The sequence below is a fragment of the Acartia tonsa genome, chromosome 3 (genome assembly GCF_053477335.1).
Source record: "Acartia tonsa isolate MP-2025a chromosome 3, ASM5347733v1, whole genome shotgun sequence".
Taxonomy (NCBI): domain Eukaryota; kingdom Metazoa; phylum Arthropoda; class Copepoda; order Calanoida; family Acartiidae; genus Acartia; species Acartia tonsa.
Window position 1 is genome coordinate 10,803,161 of NC_137262.1, and position 18,738 is coordinate 10,821,898.

General features: G+C 33.1%; 3 protein-coding genes across 3 annotated transcripts in view; 1 reads left to right on the top strand and 2 right to left on the bottom strand.

Moving 5' to 3' along the window:
• LOC145313294 (uncharacterized) overlaps positions 1-18,738 on the bottom strand; it is a 159,968-nt gene that overhangs the window by 29,465 nt on the left and 111,765 nt on the right. The window lies entirely within an intron of this gene.
• On the bottom strand, positions 1,949-2,508 carry LOC145315101 (histone H4). The gene has a single exon (XM_080155143.1). The coding sequence runs from the start codon at positions 2,323-2,325 to the stop codon at positions 2,014-2,016; it is 312 nt and encodes a 103-aa protein (XP_080011269.1). The 5' UTR covers positions 2,326-2,508; the 3' UTR covers positions 1,949-2,013.
• Positions 4,260-4,759, top strand: LOC145315103 (histone H3). The gene has a single exon (XM_080155144.1). The coding sequence runs from the start codon at positions 4,309-4,311 to the stop codon at positions 4,717-4,719; it is 411 nt and encodes a 136-aa protein (XP_080011270.1). The 5' UTR covers positions 4,260-4,308; the 3' UTR covers positions 4,720-4,759.

Below are 18,738 nucleotides of genomic sequence, written 5' to 3' on the forward strand. Positions count from 1 at the left end.
AACCGACTTTGACCGGACGCCACGACCGACACAGACCAGATATCCTTATAAGATCAACTCTTGCCGACGTATAATTACTAAACCTAAAAAGTCATGAAGTCACAACTCTCTATCTTACCTACAAAAAAAATGACATTGAAAAAACAGAGGGGGGGGTCAATATGACCCCCCCCCCCCCCGATCTGTAAGGGTTAAAAGGTTTTTACTAAAATCAAGAATAGATTTATTGGATAAGATAAATATGAAACCTTGTTTTATTTTGTATGATGACGATGGTCAAAGTAAATTATATTAAAGATGCTCATAACAATGGGAAAAATTATTTTGAAACTGACATCCCATAAAAGTTTGAAAATTGGATCAAAATAAACAAAGATCTTGGGAAATATGTAAAACATATAAAAATAGCCAAAAACCTGATAAAAGGCAGTCTGGCCGCCATGGTTGTTTTCTTGAAACGACAAAAAATTTAATTTTTAAATCCTTAAAAACTTTAAAAATTTGGAAAAATCAGACCATATACACTGAAGATATGGAAAAAAGTGTTAAATATATTTATAAATAGCCTAAAACCTGCCAAAAAGGCAGTCTGGCCGTCATGGTTATTTCCTTTAAAGACGGGAAATTTAATTTTGATATCTACAACTGAAAAAATTTTGAAAATCGGACTATAAACACTGAAGATATGGAGAAAAATGTTAAAAATATAAAAAAAAAAACAGCCTAAAACCTGCTGAAAAGGCAGTCTGGCCGTCATGGTTGTCTTCTTTAAAAGACGGGAAATTTAATTTTGATATCTATAACTGAAAAAATTTTAAAAATCGGACCATACACTGAAGATATGGAGAAAAATGTGAAAAATATAAAAATAGCCTAAAACCTGCTAAAAAGGCAGTCTGGCCTTCATGATTGTTTCTTTAAACGACATGAAATTTAATTTTGATATCTGTAACTGAAAAAATTTTGAAAATCGGACCATAAACACTGAAGATATGGAGAAAAATGTGAAAAATATAAAAATAGCCTAAAACCTGCTAAAAATCGGTCCGACCGCAAATGATGTTTTATAGTTAATTGTGCTCCTTAATAATGGGAATGTTGTCAAAAAATTTCAGCATTCTATCTTTTATAGGAGCTGAGTAAATCCCATTTCCCCCATAGCGTTACGGACTGACGGACTGACTGACGGACGGACAAAGTGAATTATAGAGTAGCTTCGCTACTAAAAACTAAAAGAATATGTAGGAGTGGAGATAATTTGATTAAAATAAAGAGTTTCAAAAATATTTTTCTATCCTAAAAATAAAAAACGCAAGTTTTTTCATGTAGATTTAGTAGCTATAGGACTAGGCTTATATACCAAGTTTCAAGAATCTAGCTCAATATTTAGCCCATTTTGCTCACTGTTTAAGTTCAGATGTCATTTCACACCCTCGTCCCTCTCCCACTTTATAATTTTTATAGAAGATAACTTGATCCATATTAGCTACACAACTAACCTAATGCAATCTAGTAAATTTTTATTGCCCATTAAGATATTGCTGAACGCTAAGTCTTAAGAAATCTTGATAAGTTATCAAATATTTTATTTTTTCAGTGAACCTGATTTCAAAATTTCCAATTTTTTTTTACGGCTATCCTTTAAACTCAGATACATAAATTACCCCTTGTAAGTAGGTAATTAATATATTAGGCTATCAATTATCAAGGAAGCTGCTGTTAACACTAAAGTTTTTATGTGTAATTTCAATTTAAGTGAATTTCTTAATTTAAAAGTTAATATTGATGAAATGTTTTTAAGTACGTTTCAAATTCAAACTTTATATTATACGTTAGCTTTTAGGATAAATGGCTTTCTATTTTATAAGTAAATTGTTTGTTATATCGTAATCAATAAGTCAATGTAAATATTGAAACTAAATATAATTATAATTTATGTAAACAAGAATATCTCTTTTGATAAATATGGTTGGCTCTATAAAGAGCCGTTTGATCAGTCCAGTGAGCAGTAGTTTAACCTCCGAATCCGTACAGGGTGCGGCCTTGCCTCTTGAGGGCATAAACAACATCCATAGCGGTGACAGTCTTCCTCTTGGCGTGTTCAGTGTAAGTGACAGCATCCCTGATGACATTCTCAAGGAAAACCTTAAGAACACCACGGGTCTCCTCGTAGATGAGGCCAGAGATACGCTTGACACCACCACGACGAGCTAAACGCCTGATAGCGGGCTTGGTAATACCCTGGATGTTATCTCTCAACACCTTCCTGTGCCTCTTTGCGCCTCCTTTGCCAAGTCCCTTTCCACCTTTGCCTCTTCCGGTCATGTTGATAGTTTTATTTCAAAATGAAACTGATGGATTAAGTTCAACACGCCATATTTATAGTAAACTCTCCTAAATCCCTCGAACTCCTATTGGATGATTGTCTCGACGTTCCGGTGAAGGCAGGTGAAACTATTACAACAACAACATTGTGTGTAAAATGAGCGCTGCATAAAGATTATGCGGGGAGGGGGGGCAACTATTAGGGATTAAGTTATATTTTCTTCACAAAAGAAAGCAAATAGGAGGGAAATTTTAAAAACCGGTGAATTTGTTTGTTGTTGAATGTTTACCTACATTACATCTAAGAACTCAGTTTTACTTTAAATTGGATATAAATTATACCTACTTATTTAAAATATACATTTTAAAGACATAGAAACAAAAGAACTTTTTGAGGACCTTTAAGTCTTTAAAAATATTGTGATATATTTTTCTAAAGTTTTTAGTCATCCGACACTAATAAGGATAGAATGACAAAGTGCATCTATCGGGTAATTATGTTTTGCATGTTTTGATGAAGTTTTTCAGGAATGAAATCATGAGAAAAATAATTAACAATTAGGCTTTATAAAGATTATTGTCACAAAAGTTTCAGTAAAAATACAACATTTTGTCATAGCGTAATTAAAGAAATAGAAAAATTTCAAATACGTTTCGTGGAAACACCCCTTTGCTAAATTGAGCTGTAAAATAAGCCTATATAAAGTAATGTAACTATTTATATTGTGCAACTCTGCCATTTCCCATAGGATTATTATTTTTTATAATTTGCTTAATAGTAGGATGTATGTGTGTCTGTATAAAATTTTGCGTACTATGGTCCACGTCAAAGTTAATCGGAGTTTTAGATTGTTATTTGGCTAAAAGTATTAGTAAATGATAATCAGTCGTTTAATGCAGCAATTGTATTTATGTCTGTAAAATTAGTAGGGTGTAATTGTGTCTGTCTAGATTAAATTTTTCTGTTTTACTTTGTTTTCTTCGGGACTAATAGTTTTAAGCCAATAATTTCCTTATGTTTAAACGGAATTTTATGTCTGTACACGAAAGGACATTCATTTTGTTATTTCAAATAGGTAGGGATCCGGAGCCGCCATATTTTGCCGAAGCCGTTACTTTCAGAGCGGATCCGGCTCCGGGGGTAGCTAAAAAAATATCTGGAAAAATGTTGATTTTTTATACCTTGATTAATCTTTTTTAATTTGGAAACCATTTTAAGTATTTCAAGTCCTTTTTTATCAAATATTAAACTTTTAAAACCTTCAAAAGTCAAAGATAGACTTGATAATTTCTGTTTTGAGTTTCTTGATTTATATAGATGAGAGACGGAGCCGCGACAAAATCAAACGGCTCCGCATCTGTGAAAATAGGCATAATTTGAATATTAGTTGCAACATTTTGTGCCTGTTTTTAGGAAAAATTTTACGAAATTACTGGTCTACCGGGTATATCTTTTCGTGGAAGTTTCAAATATATGTCTTTGGATGGTTTCAGACTATTCTTGTAAAAGGTACACTATGTCTTCTAACGGGGATACCTTATTTTTCAGTATATGATTTGTTTTATTTAGGATCATATATTAGAAAGCCCGCCCAATCTATTGTTTAATATAAACCGTTGAAACTTAAGTTTCCTGGGAGGTAGATAAACTTTCTTTATCATTTCAAATTTCCCTCCTAAGTGTAAACATCTGTCCTAACAAAATATCCGTGCCTGCACGGCACTATACCCTAACACCCAACACGCATTGACGCCAATTTCTTTGACCTTAGTTACCCACCCATGTCAACTCCCCCCCCCCCCTCTCAATCCTTTGCCCTTTATACACCCTAATATTCGGGTAAAATCTCATCCCTGTACATCACATTACCTTCTCTTTTTATGTTGTGTCTCATTCCTCTTCACCAACCTTTGACTCCTATTGATTAGACTATAAATAATAAACGGAAAAAAATTAACTTAAGTTGAATTTTAGCATTCATCATGGCTCGTACCAAGCAAACTGCCCGTAAATCTACCGGAGGAAAGGCTCCCCGCAAACAGTTGGCCACCAAGGCTGCCAGGAAATCTGCCCCTGCTACCGGCGGAGTCAAGAAGCCCCACAGATACAGGCCCGGTACCGTTGCTCTCCGTGAGATCAGACGTTACCAGAAATCCACTGAGCTTCTGATCCGCAAGCTTCCCTTCCAACGTCTGGTCAGAGAAATTGCCCAGGACTTCAAGACTGACCTGAGATTCCAGTCTAGCGCTGTCATGGCTCTGCAGGAGGCTAGCGAGGCTTACCTGGTTGGTCTCTTTGAGGACACCAACCTCTGCGCCATCCACGCCAAGAGAGTTACCATCATGCCCAAGGACATCCAGCTCGCCAGGAGAATCCGTGGAGAACGTGCTTAATTTTACTGCCTACCGACCAACAACAGAAAACGGCTCTTTACAGAGCCAACTATATTTATCATTGAGAATAATTCTAACTATATTATATTAAAAGACTATTCAGTTTGACCATATATTATATTGGTTAAGAAATTGTTAAAATTTTTGTGATATCTCTTGGGAATGTGGTGGTACTATCCCCCCTATAAGTATTAAACCTTGCTTGTACCTATGAGAAGCCCAGTTAGGGAGAACCAGATCGGGTTAGCGGTTAGCAAGATCCTTCGGTACAAATAGACAGACTAACATCCGTTTACTTTATTATAAGGATTATGTCAGATTCAGATAACTGCTACATATAAAGGGGGGGGGGGGGTTTAATGCAACCGTCTCGTAATCAATGTATAAATGGCACTTAGAATTCGAGGTGCTTGCTTACATGTGAAGATCGGAGCACCGACCCCCCCCCCCCCCCCCGTTTAGTTTTGACAAATATCAAAAATAAGGGGGGGGGGTAGTTTTTACCCCCCCCCCCTTAGTTTTGACAAATATCAAAAATAAGGGGGGGGGGTAGTTTTTACCCCCCCCCCCTTAATTTTGAAGAAAATCAAAAATAAGGGGGGGGTAGTTTTTTCACTGTACAACACGCCAGAAAGTTGAGTGAGGTAAATCCAGTATACCAGAGGGGAAACCTTATTACAGGGATATTCATGTTTTGGGGCATAATTTCCTTATTTATTTATTTATTTTAGTAATTGATGTATCCCTGAATAGAAAATAAGGAGGAGGTGGGCCAGTAAAAGGTTTTAATTTTGTGCGCACAAAAATACGATTAAAAAAGTTGATTGCTACGTAATTTATGACAGATTTGCCCTAAAAATAGCCAAAAAACGGCTAAACGGCTAAGCTGTTAGCCGTTACTTTTCAACTTTTTGTTCGATTTAGGGAAAATAGACCTACCAAGGATTACTCATGCATAATTTCAGATCAAAATTCGAATTCTAAGTGCCATTTATACATTGATTACGAGATGGTTGCATTAAACCCCCCCCCCCCCCCTTACAACTGCCCCAATCATAAGTTGCTAACTTCGTCAAGCTTTAATTCCCTTGTTTTATGTCAGTCCAACTACATGATTATTCTAACAAATGGTTGCTTCTACTTCGTTAATTGTCACTAGCGGCTACGCCCCTAGAGGCCTCTAGGGACACGACTTAAGGAAGTGGAGAGTCGAATTTGATAACCCAATATATTTATTTTAGATTTTAAAAGAAGAAGTAAAAAAAAGTATTTATCTTTTTTTTTTGGGGGGGGGTATTTTCTTTCTATGGGCGATTTCTCTTGGGAGGTTGGTGGTACCCTCAAAATAGTTATAAACCTTCCCGGGACCTGTAAGAAGCTACCCTGTTAAGGAGAACCCGATCAGTGGTTAGCGAGATCCTTCGGTACAAACACACAGACAGACCTCCTGTTACTTTAGTATAAGGATTAAGTATTGAAATATTTGGTTAGATGATTTTTGTGTGCAGATTTTGTAATGTTGCATATCTTGGTCAATTTGTCAAATTCAAATCTTTAGTAGCCACGTAACTCTATAATTCATTATCTCTATAACGCTATTAGGGAAATGTGGTCTTCTCGTCTGCAAAGATATACAACTGAAATTTGACATATGATAAGCATATCTAGTCTTAATTGCTTTGTCTGGCTCGCTTATACTTTAAAAGAATAAGCCTTATATCATAAAGGTTTCGTGAGTTTTTTCATATCTGTTGTCAACTGAAAATCTAAGGTGGATTCTTAAAAAAAACAAGGATGACAACATCCATAAAAGCGAAGCTCTGAAATGGAAGGACAAACGAACATTAACACTTGTAGATTGTCAAAACTGAATTAGCAGAATATTAATGCGCCAGTACAAACAATATTGTAATAAATTTGTTGCAAAACTGCATAAATAGATGATAATGTTTAAGGACATGCTTACATTTTTGGGACTTGTTTATAGAGATGCTTTGCTTATAACATTGTACCTTGTTGTAATAGGGATCAGTTTTAAAAAATCAGAAGAATTGGATAATTTTAACATACAAAAATTTGTCAAAAAAGTTAAAATCGACAAGTTTAAAATGGACGTATGGACATTCTGGTATTGATTATAGAGTTGCTACGCTTTCTAAATTGTACGTAACTACTACAGGAATCATCAGGAATCGATAGGACAACTTTAACCTTTTTAAATCAACGAAAAGAGCTAACTCTGTGACGGACGGACGGACCGACCCTAATTATAGAAAAGCTTCGCTTTTAAAAATTGGATTGCTACACTGATGAGGCAAATTATTTTTGTGAAAAATCCTCCAACATCACATAAAAAATCTACAAAAATAGATAAAATCTTATTTTAATACTTCCTATGATTTTGTTTAATTTTAGTAGATTTTAAAAGTGATTTTAAAGGATTTTTCACAATTTTGCCTTACTTGCGAGTAGCGACCCAATTTTTTAAAAAGATTCCACCTCTGGTCTCTGTCTCGTTTTGTTCTTTTCATAACTTTTTGTGCTTCGCAAATTATGGATTTGTCATCCCTGTTTTTTACTTAAACAATTGAAAATTTATTTCCAGTCTAAAGCAGAAATTAACATGGGTGAGTTTTGTCACTTATTATGGTATTTATTGGGCACTGTTTTGAAGCATGAGAAGTCACTCTTTCATTTTAATTTAACCCCCTGTCATAATTGGGATTTGTTTTAAAGCATTAGGAGCCACTGTTTCCTTTTGAAGATTGCAATTTTACCCCCTGCTAAATTAAGAGAAAAGACTCCTGGATATTAGTAACCTTCTCCTGGATATTAGTAACCTTCTTTCACTGCTACCTTAACCCAATTTCAAGGCTGTTATATTCTTAATGATACAATTCAAACATTTTATTGGCTGAATTTATCTAATTTTTTAGTTAATTCTTAATTTATAAATGCCATTCTTTTATTTTTTAAATCCTATCAAAAAAGTTCGTTTTTGCCCATAGCTAAGTATTTGTTTTAAGAACACTTATCATTTACGTTTTGCTTTTCGTCTCTCGACCCCTTACTCACACCGGAATTGCGTGCGTTTTTTTCTCCGTCACTATGTTATGTGCGCGCAATCCTCTTCACCTAGGCGCGTTTTTATATGTTCATAAATACAAGAGACGAGCAGGATTTGACGGTAGTTTAGCAAATTATTTGACACAGTGAGGGTGTTCTAATGTGAATATTTTATTATGGATGAATTATTTTTTTTTTATACATTTGGTCTTTTTAGTATGGTTTATCCATGCTTCCAAATTTATGCTGCTTTTTTAATGTCACTCAAAATTATAGTTTATTTTAACAAATCAACTAATACTTAGCTTAAAACTGCTTTAAGAAAACTAACTTTTTTGAGCATTTTAATTTTAGTAAAATTAAGTATTAATTGTTTTAGTTTATAATATTTTCAACATTCTTAAAAGCTTATGGATAAATAAATATACATTATAGTAATAAAGGGGGGAAATGGAAACTTTTAAGATACCGTAATATATAAATATACAATTATAAGATTGAAACCATTTTTTAGCCCGTGCCTACGGCATCCCGTGGCCCAAAAAACAGGCTTAAATCTTATAATTTTATATCCGCGGAGAGATGTTAATAATACGATGCGAAAAATAACTATTCTGGCATGTTTTTAATATTGTAATTTGTTTTACGGGATATCTGAATAGTTCCCTCCCCTTTTTATGTCTTATTTTTATGTTATTCAAACATCATGTTTTTTTCTAAACATTTCAAAAACAAGAAGATTCTACTTTTATAATACCTATGCTTTTAATGCCTTCCATATTCATAATTTTTCACATAATATTTTGGCATATTTTTTTGCAAATTCAAGTGAAAATATTTGAATGGTTTATGCAATGCACTTTTGAATTATAGCTTTAGTAATAGTTTTATATTTATAAACAGTTCTAGGTTTACCCAGGGATCTAAATGGATAAGACAAACCCGCGATCGTTTCTCAACACGGATCGCATCTGCTCGTCGCCGGGGAGGTGATAGGTTCGAATCTCGGGCTGACACCGCGTCATATCTAAAAAAACGTTAAAAATGGTACATACTGCTGCTTTGTTTGGTGCGCGACATAACTAGTAAGAGTAGGGGGAATGCCTTGGCCCATAAACAGGCGCAACTCACTACCATGCACAGTTAGGACTTCTCAGACAAAGGTCATAAGGGTTGGTTGTCTGATAGATGTTATTTAACCTAATATCCTTTGGTGTTAGAGTATCGCATCCCATTACACGTGAATGATGCTCTGGATTCTCTACATGATCACTTAAATCGAAGGAGAATCCTGCCCTTTCGTAATGGATCAGACAATGGACACAAAATTGATGTATTATAGTCCTCTATAAATTACCTTGAAGTAATGGTTGAAAAAAATTGGATACTATTAGTATGAACCAACCAATAAATTAATATTTAATGTACTCTAGTTTTTAAGCTAACGAATGGGAGCAGTATAATTTCCAGTCCAATGTCCCCTCCCTCCCTGGGTTTTACCATGTGCTAGAGATAATTATAATAACAAATACTTAGATATTTTTAGAATAGATAAACAATCACAATAGAACTTACTAACAAAGTCAATAATATATGTTTTAACTGCTTATTTTATTAATTTTTAACATTAGACCTAAGTAGTCTTAGAGTAGAGAGAAACATAATATAAAAGACTTGTCGTCATTGTGACTAAGGTTGTTTTAAGAAATTTGGGTCATTGGATAGGTGGTATCTTTAACCATTTTGCCGACTCTAATTCTAATGAATGTTCTCTATTGTTTAACCAAAAACAGCATTTCATAAGTAGAAATAGAGCATTATGCAATTGGCAAAAATGTATAATCTGTATGCGCATAATTTATAATTAAAGAAAAACTTTTACATTTGCTTACTATGTTTATTGTAGATTTCTTGGATTTTAGAATTTAAATATTAAAGTTTGGATATTTCATTTAAAACCCTCCCCAAAAATAGTAATAACTTATACAGGACCTCTGAGAAGCTACAATTTAAAGGAGGAAAATATCGGTTCATATATTGGCGTTATCCTTCGGTACATATCGACAGACAGACATCTTGTTACTTTTATATAATGATTACTTTTTTTTTTTGGGGGGGGGGGGGGTAAGTATTTGAGTAGATATTGTGTTCTGAATTTTGAATTGACTGTCTTACAAACAACCATACGTTTAAAGAATAGAAATAGAAGAATAGAAGCATATTCTGAAGCCTTTTTTCGTCAAATCTAAGGAGGAACATTTCTAGCAGACAAAAGTATTGTTTACTTTCGACTCAAGCTGATGTGGATTCTTAAAAAAATTATAGTCTCGCTACTCGATAGTGAGGCAAAATTATTTTTGTGAAAAATCATCCAAAAGCACATTAAAAATCTACAAAAATTAAACAAAATCATATGTTAATAACCCTTTTAAGATTTTATTTAATTTTTGTAAATTTTTTTATTCGATTTTGGAGGATTTTTCACAAAAATAATTTTGCCTCACCAGCGAGTAGCCAGCCTAGTTTTTTTTTAAGAATCCACCTCGTTTCGAAGCTTTCAAATTTAAACGAAATTTTTGGGCAATTAATTCTGATTCCGCAAAGCTTTCTACTAAGAAAATATACTGTTTACAGCTGACTTTTAACTATGTATGAAATGAAAAAAAACATGCATTTGTAACAAGATGTGTACAAAATTTCAACCAATGAAATTAAATGTATGTACCGATGCGATTCATTTATTGGCTCAATCAGACATTCCCTCTCTATCTTAGTACCTTTATTGTTTAAAGCCTATCGAATTAACACTTCTTTGTTTATGCTTTTAAATTTCTTTAAAGTATTATTAATAATACATAAAAGTTATAATTTAGATTACATGTGGGAAATAGTTCTGTATTAAATTACATAACACGCATATATTTAACCAAAAGAAAGTATGGAAGTGTGAAAAAACAATAATCTAGCAATTACATCTTTTACTGCATATAGAAATTCTAATTTTTTTACTTTTTCTTTCCCAGCTGGTTTGAACATCTTTGATTTTTATTTTTATTAAGAACAAGGATGACAACATCCATAAAAGCTAAGCTCTAAAACGCTTGGAGAAACGAACATTAACACTTGTAGAGTGTCAGAACTGAAAAATCAGAACATAAATGTATAAAAGTTGAAACAGAATTACAGTAAATTTGTTGAAAAACTGCTTGAATATAGGATAATGTTTAAGGACATACTTACATTTTTAGGAATTGATTATAGAGATGCTTCGCTTATAACATTGTACAGACAGACATACACACATCCTGCTACTTTATTATAAGGATTACACGATTAAATTGACTAAAATTGTTCATAATCCTGTTTCCTAGCTTCCGAATATAATTAGAGGAAAAAGATTTATGAAGCATAACATTATCACAAAAAAAGAAAGAAAATGTCGGACTTAATTAAAACTTAATAAAGGATTTAAAGCTAGCTTAAGTAAAAATGGAATATGTTCGTCCGCATGTTAGTAACGGATAGCTCTTATAATATATTTGTACATTTTAGAATTGTTTATCAATTTATTTTGCTTGAGGATTCCTACAACAATCAAGTTAATCTGAACAGCATATAGTAAAAGTAATGCCATATATATCGAATTTGTTTGATACAATTGTCATTGCAATTCCTTCGAATGGTGATTCTTGGAACAATAAGGAATATTTCTTAGCATCTTCAAAATTAACTCGGATTTATAAGTCGGTCTATTTTATAATAATGGATTTTGACCTATTATACGACTTTATGATTTGATTTTTAACAGGTTTTTATTATAATGGATTTTCAGCTTTTTTAAGTCTACATATTTTGATTTTTTAAATACATTTTTGAATACCTTATCCTTCAATCATAAATTAATTTTATATTTGATAATGTTCGTATATATATTCTTCAGTGGCGTGCGAAGCACTTTGTCTAGGGGGGGGCATTTTAAAGATTTTGTAAAATTTTGCCCCCCCCTAAATCAAAGTGCCCCGGGGGGGCACTTTGCTTTAGGGGGGGGCATTTTGATTATATATACTAATTTTAAATAAGGGTGTTTTAGGGGTGGGATTATTTGATTATGGGCCTTCTAGTCCTTATCCCTTCTTCCTCATCCCTTCCCCTATCCCTATTTCCCGTTTATATCCCCTATCTCTTCCCCCCCCCATCTCTTCTCCCCCATCCCTTCTCCCCACCATGCAATGACTGAAGGGAAGGGAGCTAGAAAGCATCTTCGAAAAAAAAGTACAGAATATAATTTAACCTCCCCCCCCCCCCCCCCCACCACAAAACATTTTTTATGGGTGGAAAAGGATGTTATAAAATCTCAGCAGGAAGGATAAATAACCCCATTAAAAAAAAATTTGAGGGGGGGAGGAGATAAAAACACTCATTTTGGAAGTAATTTACCAAAAATTAACCTAATATGTAAAACTGATTTTAAATATTTCTTTATTGTATGACAACAAGAATGACAACATCTTTAAGTAGCAAAGCACAAAAAATCATTAATAAGAATACAGACAAGTAGATTTAAAGAGCATCTGTTGAAATAAATATATATTTTAGGTAGAAAAAGTCCCAAATCCTTTTTCCTGCAAATCCTGTAAATTACATACTGTATGCTCGAAACAGCAAGAAATTCTATTTTTTTTAATATTATAATCCACAAAAAAATTATCATACCATAAAAACCAAAGATATAAGAACTATGTAAAAAATAAAAAAAATTACTTGTCCTTTCATCTACAGATATAAAAATCTCTTAGAAATATGGAAAACTTTGGGTTATAGTCTCTTTTGTGGCAACGCCTCTTAAGGTGCATTTCGTCGTATTTTCATAGTAGCTTTTAATAGGTTATTCTAGGTTAAGTTAGGTCAGGTGATTTCCCCGCAGGGTTAGGCAATTGGCCCCGCAGGAGCTATAAATAGGGGAAAAGCTAATGTGAAAATACGACGAAATGCACCTTAAGAGGCAATGTCACAAAAGGGACTATACCCGAAATTTAAAAGATACAAAAATAGCCAAAAACGTCTTGAAAAGCAGTCCGACATCCATGAATTTTTGATAGTTAATTATACTCCATAATGATGGGAATGTTAACATTAAGTTTTAGCCTTCTATCTTTAATTGCAGTTGAAAAAATCACATTCCCCCCTTAGCATTACGTACTGACAGCCATAGTGAATTATAGAGAAGCTAAAAAGTTATATCAACATATCCTACCCTCTTTAAATGGCACTTTAAAACTCTGTTAATTTTTCATTAAGTGGTGTTTCCAAGGATTTATAAGGGCGGTGCGTGAAGCGCACCTAAAAATATTTACACCCCCTTTGAACTAAAATCAATTAAAGACAACAAGAGTGGCGTATTTTATCAAGTTAGGAATATAGAGTGTAGTTAGTTTTAAGGGTTTTTAATGAAAATTGCCATAAAAAAACATGTCTTTTTGTAAGGGTATGTAAACAAAAAAATGATTAACTTATCCTGAAAATAATATGACATCATATATAGTTATTCATTTAGACAGACATACAGTGTTGAGAAAAAGGCTTAGATAAATATCAACGCTGTTTCTTTTTTTATATAAAATAATTTTGATTAAATATTTGTTGTTTACAAATGTTTTTATAGAAATAAAAACAAAATATGCAATGCATGTGATAAAAAGCAGAAACCATTTGGAAGTGCGCGAAGCGCAATTTTTTTTCTTCAAATATGCAGGGAAGGAGGGGTTTTTGGGCTATTTATTACACTAATCCCAAATAATTCATATAAAATTTTCTTATTCGTTGGCTCAATAACTTTGGGTACTTTAATGGAATTTTGATTGGTTGGTTAATTAAGTCGAGTTTCCATACATTTCATCCACTAATTGTAATCTATATATGGGGTAATTTTGTGTATCATCATTGGGGATGTACAAAATTTCTTTGGTAAAAAGTTTATATTATACCAAATAAAATACTTCCTATTACCTACCTGGTTTGTTATGTTCAGTGAAAAAAGATTATAACCTAATTTCTACACTAATTTAAAAATTTGGTAAGGTTAAATGAATAGTAACTGTCTGTTTGGCGCCAAAAATTTTTTTTTGAGTATTTCTTGATCTTTTTTTGAAACTGGGATAGTTTTGCTTTTTGTAGGGTAGGGGGCAAAAAGGGGCATTTTTGTTGACCAGGGGGGGGGCAAAATTGGGCATTTTTCAACATTTAGGGGGGGGGGGCAGGGGGGGCGGTGGATAGGGGGGGCAGGGGGGGGCGTTTTGGTCGCTAGGGGGGGGCGATTGCCCCAAATGCCCCCTTCGGTTCGCACGCCACTGATATTCTTAATGATATTTTCAATTCAACTTTTATTATTTTAGCCATGAGAAGATAGTTCAACTCAGGGGGTAAAGGAACTTAGTTTTAGGTAGAAATTGGACTTAATCAAAATCTTTTAAAATTAAGTAATATAGATATAAAGGGGGGGGGGTGTTAGTACCACGTTTTGAACTAAGCCTTAGAAAGTTACATACAGCACTTATGCCGTTGCTCTAAGTGCTACAAACAAAACCGCCATTTTACAGTTTTCTTTGACAATTCTCATCAGAAGAACGCAGTTTTCTGCGACCGCCGTCGTTTTTTCAAAGTTTTACATTGTACTATTTACTTAAAAGCACAAAATTAACTTTTTTGCAAAGTTTCAGTGCTGTCAAAATAATAGAAAATTTACACAAAATAAACATACCTACATTTAGTTTCCTTTTACAACTTTCTTGATTTTGATTTCTGAATTTGACCACATCCTTTTTACAAGCATGTCGTGTCACTTATAATATTTAAATGTCAAGTCGTAATGAATATTGATAATTTTTCCTTCTATAGCAGGGAGAGGTTTGCTGTTTATTACACTAAGTCCACAAACTTTTATAATATTGTTTGGTTGGTTTATTAAGTTGAATGTTCAAACGTTTCAACCACGAATTGTTGTCTACAAAAGAGAAAATTTTATGTATCTTCAATTTACATGTACATCAATCTATTGGCCATTGTCTTATACCTTTATATCCCTGATCTTTAGTTAGTAGTACTCTAAAAGTAGGGTTTGTACTTCCATTCTTGTGCACTTCTGTGTGTGTGCTAGCAGTGGATTGGACATAGGATATATGTGGATTTAGCTTGCTAATATAGACCTCTTTTATTGATAAGTTGGGGTAGGGGTCGACTTCCCCCAAACTCAATTAGGTGTAAGATATGACAATAAGATGATTTTAAAAAAAACACGATATATTTTTTCTGGTGCTTGAATTGTGGCATATTAGGATGATTTAATGCCTGACCTTTATTAAGTGTAAACTACTTTTTTTTAATTTTCACGCTTTGTGAATTTGTATGAAAGGCGCATCTTCTCGATCAATTATGGTTGTCAGTCAAAAGGGAATTTATATCTCAATTAAAATCAGTTCAAGGAGTTAGATAGTGTATAAATTTGAAAATTTGTTTTGGGTGTTTTTGTTGGAACCCCCCCCCCCCTCTTTTCCTCCTAAAAACAGATTATTAAGTACAGGGTTTTTTCCCTTGCCCCATCTGGGCCTTTTGAAAAAAATTCACAAATATTTCTGTATTTTTGGTTTAATATTCTTCTATGTGTATAAGGTAAACAAAAAAAGAAAAATATCCAGTATTTTTGCTTATTTGTGATTAATCAATGATCATCCTTGTTTGTGTTAGATTTTTATTATTTGATTTGATAAATCCACAAGGCAATTTGAATTATTAATGTAGATCAATGAAAAATGATCTTTACTTGATATAATATTTCATTTATCAATAACTAAATGATTTATCAGCACTTCCTTATTTTTTATGAAAAAATTGGTTAGCCATTCTGGTTGAATTAGTTCTATGTAAATGCTCTAATTGCTTAATTTTCACATACAAAAAAAATATATTGACAATTATAATATTTTTATTGAATTAAACAAATGAGTAAAAAAACACTTTAGAATTTGACTTTAAAACATTCCCACATTTTTATGAATTTATTTTTAATTTTTTGGATAATTACAAAATAAGTTCTATCCGATTGGGTTATGCAAACTACCAGTATTCAAACTTTGGGTCTAGTCCCTTTCTTGGCAACGCTCCTTAAGGGGCGATTCTTCGTTTTTTTCACAGTAGCTTTTCTCCTATTTTTAGCTTCTGCGCGGGGCTTTAACACTGCGGGGCCAATTGCCTAACCCTGTGGGGCAATCACCTAACCCAATATAACCTAAAATAACCTATCAAAAGCCATTTTAAAAATACGACGAATCGCCCCTGAAGGGGCGAGGCCACGGAAGGGACTATTCCCCAAACTTTTTTTATTAATGATTTTGATGCATCTAGGGGATAATTTTGTTTAACATAATAAGGAGGAGTGTTCAGTTTATAATCTATTGTCTTATCCTTCAGGAATCCTGCTAGTATTAGATTGACAAAAAATAGGTCTATGAAACAAAATGTGTTTGTAATTATCTTCACAATTCAGGTTCATAATTACTTGTAAGGGTCATATTTTCATAATAATCTAAATGCTCCATTCACTTATATGGAATCAAAAAAATGCAAAAAAAATCTTGAAAATTAAAAAATACTCAAAAATGCAAAGCAATTTAAATGAATGATTTTTTTGCAAACCGTATAAAAGTGAAATGAAAAAGTGGTTTATAGGTCATCTCTACTGTCCATATCCGTTATTGTTCCAAGAATACTAATTATAAAATCTGTATTCAAATCTTTACACTTTCTACCTCTTTCCAAGGTGCCCTGTGAATTTTTATGTAATTAATCTGAAGGATATGCGCAAAACAACTTTTTTTTCTATTAATTTTGCACTTCTTTTTCTCTGAATGTTCTAATTTATATCTGGGATCAGAAAGTTAAGACAATTGACGATAAATTGATGTACACACCAAATTATGATAAACAGATTACCCCTTCTTAGTTCAAGGGGGGGGGAAGTTCTGACACTTTTGCGTAAACAGTGATTATAGGCTTTCTCTTTGGAGATAATGGATAGGTTATTTGGCAAAAAAGTTTCCTTTTGGGATGTAGTTTTCCTATTTTCAAAAAAATTTTGGATTCGGCCTCCAGGTTCCGGTACTCCAGGCCTCCAGGTGGATTCTGGACAGGTAAAAAAAAAAATTCAAGATAGAACAAAACTTATTTAACAAAAGTTTGTACTTTATGGATGGTATGAACTAATTTGAAGAAATTTTTGAAATCGGGCTCCAGGTTCTGGTACTGCAGGCCTCCAGGTGGATCCTGGACAGGTAAAATTGAAAATTTTTAATTTTAAAGTTAGAACAAAACTTATTTAACAAAAGTTGGTACTTTATGGATGGTATGAACTAATTTGAAGAAATTTTTGGATTCGGCCTCCAGGTTCCGGTACTCCAGGCCTCCAGGTGGATTCTGGACAGGTAAAAATTGAAAATTCAAGATAGAACAAAACTTATTTAGCAAAAGTTTGTACTTTATGGATGGTATGAACTAATTTGAAGAAATTTTTGAAATCGGGCTCCAGGTTCAGGTGATGCAGGCCTCCAGGTGGATCCTGGACAGGTAAAAATTGAAAATTTTTACTTTAAAAGTTAGAACAAAACTTATTTAACAAAAGTTGCTACTTTATGGATGGTATGATCTAATTTGAAGAAATTTTGAAATTGGGCTCCAGGTTCTGGTACTGCAGGCCTCCAGGTGGATCCTGGACAGGTAAAAATTGAAAATTTTTAATTTAAAAGTTAGAACAAAACTTATTTAACAAAAGTGGCTTCTTTATAGATGGTTTGAACTAATTTGAAGAAAATTTTGATATCGGGCTCCAGGTTCAGGTACTGCAGGCCTCCAGGTGGATCCTGGACAGGTAAAAACTGAATTTTTTTACTTTAAAAGTTAGAACAAAACTTATTTGACAAAAGTGGCTTCTTTATAGATAGTATTAACTAATTTGAAGAAAAATTTTGAAATCGGGCTCCAGGTTTAGGTACTGCAGGCCTTCAGGTGGATCCTGGACAGGTAAAAACTGAAATTTTTTACTTTAAAAGTTAGAACAAAACTTATTTGACAAAAGTGGCTTCTTTATAGATAGTATTAACTAATTTGAAGAAAAATTTTGAAATCGGGCTCCAGGTTTAGGTACTGCAGGCCTTCAGGTGGATCCTGGACAGGTAAAAACTGAAATTTTTACTTTAAAAGTTAAAACAAAACTTATTTAACAAAAGTGGCTTCTTTATAGATGGTATTAACTAATCTGAAAAAAAAATTAAAATCAGGCTCCAGGTTCAGGTAAAAATTTCAATTTTTACTTTAAAAGTTAGAACAAAACTTATTTAACAAAATTGGCTTCTTTATAGATGGTAGGAAGTAATTTGAAGAAAATTTTGAAATCGGGCGCCAGGTTCAGGTACTGCAGGCCTCCAGGTGGATCCTGGACAGGTAAAAATTAAAAATTTTTACTTTAAAAGTTAAAACAAAACTTATTTGACAAAAGTGGCTTCTTTAAAGATGGTAGGAAGTAATTTGAAGTAAATTTTGAAATTTCAAAATTTTCTTCAAATTAGTTAATACCATCCATAAATTATCAACTTTTGTAAAATAAGTTTTGATCTAACTTTTAAAGTGAAAAAATTCAATTTCAAATTTTTCTTTAAAGTATTTAATACCATCCATAAAGTATCAACTTTTGTTCAATAAGTTTTGTTCCAACTTTAATAGAAAAAAATTTTAGTTTTTACCTGTCCAGGATCCACCTGGAGGCCTGCAGTACCTGAACCTGGAGCCAGATTTCAAAATTTTCTTCAAATAACTTCCTACCATCCATAAAGAAGCCACTTTTGTTAAATAAGTTTTGTTCTAACTTTTAAAGTATAGAATTTCAATTTTTACCTGTCCAGGATCTAC